Below are 10,562 nucleotides of genomic sequence, written 5' to 3'. Positions count from 1 at the left end.
CTCTGCAAATTAGGGAGACCCTGTTTCAAAGTAAAATAAATTAATAAATAAAATAGGGTTGGGGGGTGTAGCTCAGAGATAGAATGCCTGTGGTTTCATTCTCCTTACCCCCCCAACACACACACAGAAAAAAAATAAAGGAGGCTGCTCTTTTTTTTTTTTTTGCAGGTCTGGGGATGGAACCCAGGGGCATCTGACCTCCGAGCTACACCCCCTGCCCTATTTTTATTCTTTATTTTGAAACCGGGTCTCACTGAGTTGCAGAGGGCCTCACTAAGTAGCTAAGGCTGTCCGCAAACCACAATCCTCCAGGACTCAGCCTCCCGAATGCTGGGATTACAAGCGTGCACCGCCACGCCCGGCTAAAGGCTGCTCTTTTATAGGGTTTTTATAGATGCTGTCAAGTGCTCTTGGCAGATTACCTTACTGTACACCTGTCAATAACCACAAATGTATTTGTGTGTGTGTGTGTGTGTGTGTGTGTGTGTGTGTGTGTGTGTGTGGTACTGGGGTTCCTGGAAGCCCTTGTACCTCTGGGCTACACTCCCAGACCTATTTTATACTTTTTTTTTTATTTTTGGAAACAGGGTCTCTTAAACCAGCAGGGCTGGCTTCGAACCAGCGCAATCCTCCTGTCTCTGCCTCCCAAGTGCGGGGATTACAAGCGTGCACCACCACGCCAGGCCTAAACACAAGTGTATTGATGACATTAAGTCTATCAGATGCAGGAAGAAATTTATGAGCCACGGGTCTGTTATCCACTGCAGCACTGTGTTGGTTTGACCCATATACTGGTGTGTCCCAACAAGTGGCTTGATGAGTTTCTGAGGTTGTTTATGTCCCATGCTCTATACAATTGGTTCCTCTGAACAAATTGCTTATGAGGTCTGAAGTTGTTTTGTGTTTCAGGCACTGCACAGTTGGCTCAATTTATTTTGGTTCATGGTTTCGGTCCATGGGTCACTGGGCCTTGCTGTTCTGGGCCTGTGATAAAGCAGACATCATGGTGTGTGGTTGGTGAGTCGTGGAACAAAGCTGCTGATCCCATCACAGCCAGGAAGCAGAGGGAGATGAGAGACAGACAGACAGGACGGGGAGAAGTCCCAATGTCCCCTTCAAGGACACACCCCCAGGGACCTTACTTTTTTTTTTTTTTTTTTTTTTTGCGGGTCTGGGGATGGAACCCAGGGGCATTCAACCTCCAAGCTACACCCCCTGCCCTATTCTTTATTTTGAAACCGGGTCTCATTGAGTTCCAGAGGGCCTCACTAAGTAGCTGAGGCTATTCGTGAACCACAATCCTCCGGTCTCAGCCTCCCAAATGCTGGGATTATAAGCATGCGCCACCACACCCAGCTGGGACCTTACTTTCTACCATGCAGTTCCATTTCTCTTTTTCTTTTCTTTTTTCCTTTCTTTCTTTCTTTTTTTTTTTTTTTGTGGTGGTAGGGATTGAACCCAGGGGCATTCTACCTCTGAGCTACACCTCCAGCCCTATTTTTTATTCTTTATTTTGAAACAGGCTTTCATGTAGCTGAGGCTGTCTGAGAACCCTGATCCTCCTGTCTCAGCCTCCCAAGTACTGGGATTATAAGTGTGCACCACCATGCCTGGTTAGCTCCATTTCTTTTTTCTCTTTTCTTTTTCTTTCTTTTTTTTTTTTTTTTTTTTTTTTTTTGGTGGTACTGGGGATGAAACCCAGGGGCCTTATACCTCCGGGCTATACTCCCAGACCTATTATTTATTTATTTATTTATTTATTTATTTATTTATTTATTTTTGGTGGTACTAGGGGTGGAACCCAGAGGCTTTCTACCTCCGGGCTATTCTCCCTGACCTTTTTTATATTTTATTTGGAAACAGGGTCTCACTAAGTTGTTGAAAGCTTCACTAAGTAGCTGAGGCTGGCTTCGAACCCGTGCGATCCTCCTGTCTCAGCCTCCCAAGCACGGGGATTACAAGCGTGCACCACCACGCCCGGTTCCCCAGACCTATTTTTTATATATTTGGAAACAGGGTCTCTTAAACCAGCTGAGGCTGGCTTCGAACCTGTGCGATCCTCCTGTCTCAGCCTCCCATGCGCGGGGATTACAAGCGTGTGCCACCACGCCTGGCCTATCTCCATTTCTTAAAGTTTCCACTATCTTTAAGCTTGCTAACTTGGGTGGGCAACTAAACTTTTAACATCTGAGCCTTTGAGGGGACATTTAAGGAAGGCCCTAATAATGTTAATGATTCAGAAAGCGCCTGAAGCATTTGGGCTGTTACATATCACTTAGTCCCTTATATTTGCCCAACAAATACCCAGTTCTGGAACACTGAACCTCTATCTGGGTATTAGCTGGAGGTGGAGGGAAAGACCGGAGGAAATGGGATGAGCACTGGCTTTGGAGTCAGACTGATGGTGACCGAAATCCTGTCTCTCCCTCTTACTATCCCTATGACCCTGGGTCAGTTGCACTGAGCCTCAGGTCAGCCTCGGTACAGTGGAGGTCAAGGAGCCAGGCATGGTGGCACAGGTCCGTAATCCCAGTACTTGGGAGGCGGAGAGGATCAGCCAGAGAAGAGCAGGAGGATTACAGGTGTGAGCCCACCCTCGGCAACTTAGTGAGACTCAGCAATTTAGCGAGACTCTGTTTCCCAATAAAAAAAATTAAACAGAGCCAGGCATGGTGACCGCATGCCTGCAATTCCAGTACGTGGGAGGCTAAAACAGGAGGATCGCGGGTTCAAAACCAGCCTCAGCAAGCAGTGAGTCCCTGTTTCGAAATAAAAATAAAATAGGGCTGGGGAGTAATAGCTCAGAGGTAGAATGCCCCCTGAGTTTAATTCCCAGTACCACACAAAATAAAATAGGATCGAGGGTTTAGCTCAGAGGTAGGGCATTCCTGGGCTCAATCTCTATGTAGCACCAAGTAAATAAACTAATAGGAGTAAGGGCGGAAGCCATCTCATAGGGTTTCATTTGTTTTTGCAGGGTGGTGGGGCAGTGAGGGACTAAGTGTGTTTCTGACTGTACAGTGCTCAGCACGGAGAGAAACAGTAGGTCAGAGGTACTTAGGAACGATGACAGCTATCACTAGCTGACTGTGATGTCTTCAGCTGTGTGGAGTGTTAAAGGCAACTCCAGAGTTTCCAGTAGAGGGGGCGTAAGGGCTGCGATGACACTGGAGTTGAAGGAATCACTGCTTCTATGGTGACTCTATGCTTCACTGAAGACAAGGAAGAAAGGGTGGAGAAGATTGAGGAATTTAGTAACTACATCACCCTCAGCTGGATACAACCTATTCTCCTTTTGCAGATATTCAGGGGATTTCTCTGCTTCCTCCCCTGTGTCCCTCCTGCTCCAACAAACTTTCTAGCCAACAAACACAAAATAGTCCCTGCCACAGGATTGAACTCTAAAGGGAATGGAGAAGGGTGCTCCACTTTCCTCACTGAGCGTAAATATCCTTAGCCGGACATGGTCGTGCTCTCCTGTAGTCCAAGTACTTGGGAGGCTGGAACAGGAGGGTCACAGGTTGGAGGTTAGCCTCAGAGACTTAGTGAGACCCTCGGTGAGCTGGTGAGACTCTGTTTCCAAACAAAAACATAGACAGGTTTGGGGATGTTGCTCAGATGTAGAATGCCCTTGGGTTCAATCCCAAGTGTCACAATGCATGTGCGCACGCGTGTACACACACACACACACACACACACACACACACACACACACACACACAGGTGTCATTCAAGACCAGCCTCAGCAACTTAGCAAGACTCTTAGCAACATAGATTCTGTTTAAAAACAAAAACAGCCGGGCGTGGTGGCGCACGCTTGTAATCCCCGCGCTTGGGAGGCTGAGACAGGAGGATTGCTCAGGTTTGAAGCCAGCCTCAGGTACTTAGTGAGGCTCTCAGCAACTTAGTGAGACCCTGCTTCCAAATAAAGTATAAAATAGGTCTGGTAGTATAGCCCGGAGGTAGAAAGCCTCTGGGTTCCACCTCCAGTACCATCAAAAAATAAATAAAGCCGGGCGTGGTGGCGCACGCTTGTAATCCCCGCGCTTGGGAGGCAGAAACAGGAGGATCGCGCAGGTTCGAAGCCAGCCCCGCGCGCTGGCTTAGGAGACCCTGTTTCCAAATAAAAATGTAAAAATAGGTCTGGGAGTGTAGCCCGGAGGTAGAAGGGCTTCCAGGAACCCCAGTACCACCAAAATAAATAAATAAAAATAAATAAATAAATAAATAAATAAAAATAAAAACAAACAAAAAAGAGTATAGATACCCTCACCAACAGATGAATGTATAACAAAAATGTGATATATACAGTTTGTACTAGAGGTTGAACCCAGCTACTTATGTGCTACACCCCTAGCCCATTTTTATATTTTTATTTTATTTTGTGGCACTGGGGATGGAACCCAGGGGCATTCTACTTCCGAACTACAACCCCAGCCCTATTTTTTTTGGCGGGTCTGGGGATGGAACCCAGAGGCATTTGACCTCCGAGCTACATCCCCAGCCCTGTTTTTTATTCTTTGTTTTGAAACCGGGTCTCACTGAGTTGCAGAGGGCCTCACTAAGTAGCTGAGGCTGGCCACAAACCGTGATCCTCCTGTCCCAGCCTCCCGAATGCTGGGATTACAGGCGTGCGCCACCACGCCGGCTTATTTTCATTTTCAAATATGGTTTCTCGCGGGGTATGGCACATGCTTGTAATCCCAGTACTTGGGAGACTGAGACAGGAGGATCTCAGGTTTGCAGCCGGCCTCAGCAACTTAGTGATGCCCTCGACAACTTAGTGAGACCTTGTTTCAAAATAAAGAATCAGAGCCAGGCGTGGTGGCGCACGCTCGTAATCCCCGCGCTTGGGAGGCTGAGACAGGAGGATCGCGCAGGTTCGAAGCCAGCCTCAGCTACTTAGTGAGGCTCTCGGCGACTTAGTGAGACCCTGTTTCCAAATAAAATATAAAAAATAGGTCTGGGAGTATAGCCTGGAGGTAGAAGCCCTCTGGGTTCCACCCCAGTACCACCAAAAAAAAATAAATAAATAAAATAGAGCTGACTGTGTAGCTCATAGGTACAAGGCCCCTGGGTTCAATTCCCAGTGTCACAAAAACAAAAGAAAATGAAAAGAAAAAAAAAAAAAAAGGGACTCAACCTAAGAGAGACCAATAGAATAATGGAAAGGAAATGGAGGAGGAAATTGGGGAGGGGGGAAAGGATTGAGGACGGGAACCATTCAAATAAGCTTCTGTCTCCTCCAGAAGGTTTCACTACCAAACTCACTAACACACAGGGAGGTGGGTGGGTGTACGGAGGGAAATGCACCAAGTGCCGTGCGCACCTATGTTTGTATCACTTTGAACTTCACTGTGATATATAATCACACTGTACAAGTAAAAGGATGATTAACAAAAAGAGCGCAGACCTCCTGTACTTGGCCCTCCACTAGTTAAGCGCGTGTCCTTCTGTTACGGTTGAAATGGTGGGGGTTCTTTTTCTTATTCAACTAGAAAAATTAAAACTAACAGGCAGCTCAGTGCAGCTTTAACAAATCTTTAGCTTTTGTATTGGTATCTTTCTCATCAGCGTCACCAGGGCAATGGGCTAGTTACTTATTCCTTAGCCAGGTGGTGCCTCTTTGTCTCCGGACAGCGCACTTACTAAGTGCAAGGGTCAAGAATCTACCTGGCCCTCGGCTCTATTGTATTGGGCAGTATTAGTTGCTCATCAACTAGGGTGCTTTGAAGCCGCACACAAAGTTTACCTTTCCTATGCCCAAGCCAGATCCCAGAGGAGAGGAGGTACACAGAGGCACCGGTTGCCTCTATTGTAGTTTTAGGGCTAATGGCTTCAGTTGACTCTAAGGCTTTTACTATAGGTTAATGATTAGAATGAAGGGCTAAGACAGAGAGGCACTCTGCATTGTAATCGCTGCAGCCCCCTCCCTGCCTGAGCGCCTGCGCAGCACCCAGGCTCTGACTAGATTTTACACTTTGGAAATTATCAAAGCAATTTCCCAATACCAGCACATTAATACATTCTGATGCCTCTTCCCAATACTGGCACACTTCTTCAGCCTGTTACCGGGGTCCCAGGGCAGAAGCCTGACTTTGGAACCCCTCATGACCTGCTTCAGCCACTCCCCCAAAAGGCAGAGAAGTATTTGACGGTGAAACAGAAAAAGTTGTAATTTCAGAGGATCATTGGCTCCAGGCCACCCTGGGATGACAGCTCTAAGGGCTGGTTTCAGGGTGTCAGTAGCCGTCTTGGGCTTATGAGGCCAGGAAGCTGCTGTTGCTGGGGTGCAAATGACAGTATCCATTTGGTGCCCAGGACATCATCTCCGGTTGTTTAAAAGATAAACTGTGGGAAAGAACAACATCAGAAAAGACTGGTCAGAGACAGGGGACTGGAGTCAGTTAAGCCGGGTGATGTGGCGGGGAGGCTGAGAAAGGAGGATCACAGGTTCAAAGCTACCCTGAGCAACTTAGCAAGGATCTCAGCAACCTAGTGAGATCCTGTTTCCAAATAAGAAATAAAACAGGGCTGGGGGTGTAGCTCAGAGGTAGAATGCATCTGGATTCAATCTCCAGCACCAAAAAAAGAAAGAAAGAAAGAAAGAGCCGGGCGTGGTGGCGCGCGCTTGTAATCCCCGTGCTTGGGAGGCGGAGACAGGAGGATCGCGCTGGTTCGGAGCCAGCCTTGCTGGCTTAAGAGACCCTGTTTCCACATAAAAAAAGTAAAAAATAGGTCTGGGAATGTAGCCCATGGGAGTGTATCCTGGAGGTAGAAGGGCTTCCAGGAACCCCAGTACCACAAAAAAAAAAAAAAAAAAAAAAAAAAAAAAAAGAAAGAAAGAAAGAAAGAAAAAGAAAAAAAAGTTAGATTAATAATTGAATCCTTCCTCAGGCTCATCCAGTAAATTCCACTTACAGTGCATCCCAGGCCTGCTTCTCACATCCCAACTGCAGCCAATTTTGTGTGTGTGCCTGTGCACACGTGTGTGTGTGTGGGGGGGTGGGTGCTGGGAATTAAATCCAGGGGCATTCTACCTCTGAACTACACCCCCAGCCCTATTTTATTTTTTTATTTTGAAACATGATCTCACTAATTTGTTGGAGGGCTTTGCTAAATTGCTGAGGCTGGCCTGGAGCCAATGATCCTCCTGCCTCATACTCCCAAGTACTGTTTATTTTTGTTGGTATATTTGATTGTTTGAAACCCTATCTCACCAAATTGTTGAAGCTGGCCTCAGTCCTTAAATCCTCCTGTCTGGGGATCGAATTCAAGAACTCCACCTTCGAGCTCTACCTCCCCCATCCTATTTTTTATTCTCTATTTTGAAACAGGGTCTCATTAAATTGCAGAAGGCCTCACTAAGTAGCTGAAGCTGGACAGGAATCCCTCCTAAGTACTAAGATTACAAGCATGTGCCACATCACCCGCTCAGCCACAACAATTTTTTTTGTTGTTTTTTTTGTGGTACTGGGGGTGGAACCCAAGGGCTTTTCTACCTCCGGGCTATACTCCCAGATCTATTTTATACTTTATTTGGAAGCAGGGTCTCACTAAGTTGCTGAGAGCCTCACTCAGTAGCTGAGGCTGGCTTCGAACCCGTGCAATCCTCCTGTCTTAGCCACCCAAGCGCTGGGATTACAAGCGTGCACCACCACACCTGGCTCAGGTTTAGCAATTTAACAAGGTCCTCCACAATTTAGTGAGACCATGTTATAAAAAAAAAAATAGGGCTGGGGAATGTGACCCTCAGATAGAATGTCTCTGGGTTCAATCTCTAGCATTACAAAATAATGCATACATAACATACACACATACATACAAAGTGAATAAATAAATGTCAGCCATGGAAGGTGAGATGTGTTCCCCTCAGATTGGTTTCCAAGGGCTCTTTCAACCACTGGGAGGCGCCGCTCTGAATTTCCCCAGCAGAGGCTGGGAGGAAACTGTTTCAGCCAGGCGCCTGCTCACTCCGGGCATCCAGCGCTCTTTAAGCCTCCTGCTCCGCTCCTCACCCGGGAAGAAGGCTGACCTTGAAATCCTGACCACTAATTAGTTGGAGACCTTGAGCAGTGACTATTTTTCTGTCCCTAGTTCCCTTAATACCAAGAACGAAACTAAGGTGGAAACGTTTAGCACAGTACCCGCGCACGGTACATTTCATTGTCAATTTAGATGGCCTTTCATACGCTGGCAAACATGCTTCAAGACAACACAGGCAAACCTCTTTACCTCCCCATTTAATAATACGACGAAAGGATCTCGGCTTCTAGGTGGAGTCTTAACACTGACACACTGAGCAATCTGAAGTCGCCTCTCCTGGACCTCAGTTTCCCCGTCTGTCCCATAATTATGAGACTTCGCTGGTTTTTAAAACCCGGCGATCATTTACTGAGTTGTGACAACTTTTCTGCCTTCTTCCCGGGCAGGCGCTACAGCTACAATGATCACCCAGCAGCCGAGTGCCCTGGTGAGATGGAGAGAGGCACTAAAACAACAACAACAAAAAACTCAGGCTGGGTTCATTCTGATTTAAGGGTCTAGAGAAGGTCAGAAGTTTCACGGGGTAAAACCATCCCAATACGGCTTGACATCCGGCGAGGCTTTCCTGTCGCTGTCCCTTCCTAATCTGAGCATCTCGCTCGCCCGCAGCATCCTTTTCAAATCCCGGAGGTCACCAGGACGCCGGGAGCCTCGGCAGCTGCAGCGAGCAGGCTACGCCTCCGGGTCTCGGGCTTTGCAGACGCCCTGCGCGCTGGGTTGCACAGAGGCCGCCGGGCCGCCGCCGCGGGGGCGGGGCGGGGCGCAGGGCGCATGCGCGCGCCGCGAGGATCACGTGGGCGGCGCCCACAGGAGGGGGCGGGGCCGGCGTGGGGCCTCCCGTGAAGCTCCGCGCGGGGAAGGACCGGAACTCCGGGAGGGCGGCTTGTTGATAATATGGCGGCGGGCGCTGCCGGGGCATCCCGAGGAGGCGGCGGGGACCACATCCGGAAGAGGGGGCTGTTTTCGGGCTAGTGCGGCGGCTCCTGCGGACCCGGAAGTCCGGGCCAGTTGCTGAATGAGGGGAGCCGGCCCTTCCCCGCGCCAGTCCCCCCGCGCCCTCCGCCCGGACCCGGGCCCCGCCATGTCCTTCTTCCGGCGGAAAGGTAGCTGAGGGGCGCCGGCGGGGGGCCGGGCCGCGGGGCGTTGGGGGGACCGGGCGGCCGGCGAGGGCTTCCTCAGGGTGGCCGCGGGGCCTCGGCGCAGACGCCCCCCGACGCCTGGCGCTGCCCCCGGGACTCAGCGGGGAGGGAGAAGCCGGCCTCTCGTCGCGCTAGGTCGGAGGGGAATTGTCGCGCCGGTCCCAAAGTATTTGCCGAAATCCATCCAAGTTAACCCTTGTTTGTTTAAGAACGGCTTTTCAGGTTTTTTTTTTTTTTGATGGTTTTGTTTCGTGGCATACAGTGGATCAAGATCCAGGAAATCCCTTTTGTACATTACTACGGAAGTCTCTTGACTTTTCCAGTTATTGAAGGCATAATGTCTAAAAGCAACACGTGAAAAAAAAAATTTTTTTCCCCCAACCAGTGTTCTCTTCCAATTTCCTCTTTCTTAGGGAGGAAGGGGGACCAACTGTTGTTCCTAAAATAAAAATTACTTATTACTAAAGTTCTTTAATGAGGAAGACTACTTTTGATGACCTAGCAGGTTTGCTGACTTTTGGAGCCCTTAAGTTTATAAACGAAATGCTTATATTTCTTTTCTTTTTTTTTTTTTTAAGTTGTAAAAGGAACCCGTTTTTAAGTAGAGCCAGCATGATTCTGATCATGGAGAAGGTTGTTACATTTCATTAAAAATACATATCCAAAGTAAAAAGGTTGGAGTCTCTGAATGGTAATGGTTATCCTTTCAATTCTTGTTGCTTCAGAGAAAATGTCCTAGGCAGAGGTTTTGAAAGAAAGCACTAAAGGGCTGACGATGTAGCTCAGCGGTAGACTGCTTGCTTAGCATACTCTAGGTGCTGGGTTCAATTCCCAGTACCACCAAAAAAGAAAGCACTAAAATAAATCAGGGTCCTAGAGTCACACGACAGTACAGTAACTTTGTAACCTGGAACAGCCCACTTAACCCATTTTTCAGTCTCTTCTCAGCTGAGAATCAGGTGATTCCTAAAGGCTCTATTCAACTCTGACTAAAAATTCCTCTTCAGTAGGTGTAGGGTGTTATTAACTGATGCTGGGTGATGAATGAATGAAACAGTGCTGAAAGAATGAAACTAGTAAAATGGTAGGAAGTTTTATTGCTAAGATACATAAGTAGAGCTCTATTAACTATATGTTTGCCCCTGCCTGGAGCTCACGCTTGTAAAATACTTGGGAGGTTGAGACAGGAAGAGTGTAGGTTTGAGACTGTTTCAAAGCAAAGTCTGGAGATGGGACCCAGGGACATTCTACCTCCAAGCTACATCCCCTACCCTATTTTTTATTCTTTATTTTGAAACAGGGTCTCACTGCATTGCAAAGGGCCTCACTAAATAGCTGAGGCTGCCCTTGAACCGCTTTTAGTCTCAGTCTCCCGAA

The 10,562-nt window shown here is 48.0% G+C and overlaps 1 protein-coding gene across 1 annotated transcript in view; it reads left to right on the top strand.

Annotated features, from left to right (window-relative positions):
• Positions 1-9,061: 9,061 nt before the first annotated feature.
• AKAP10 (A-kinase anchoring protein 10) overlaps positions 9,062-10,562 on the top strand; it is a gene marked incomplete at both ends in the record, with an annotated part of 78,977 nt that continues 77,476 nt past the window's right edge. Inside the window, one exon of the mRNA XM_080713932.1 lies at positions 9,062-9,149. Coding sequence (XP_080570058.1) covers positions 9,062-9,149 — 88 coding nt within the window. The remainder of the gene's footprint in view (positions 9,150-10,562) is intronic.

The sequence above is a fragment of the Muscardinus avellanarius genome, assembly GCF_963383645.1.
Source record: "Muscardinus avellanarius genome assembly, chromosome: 16".
NCBI lineage: Eukaryota > Metazoa > Chordata > Mammalia > Rodentia > Gliridae > Muscardinus > Muscardinus avellanarius.
Note: the sequence above shows the minus strand (reverse complement) of the source record. Positions and strands in the feature narration are given on the sequence as shown.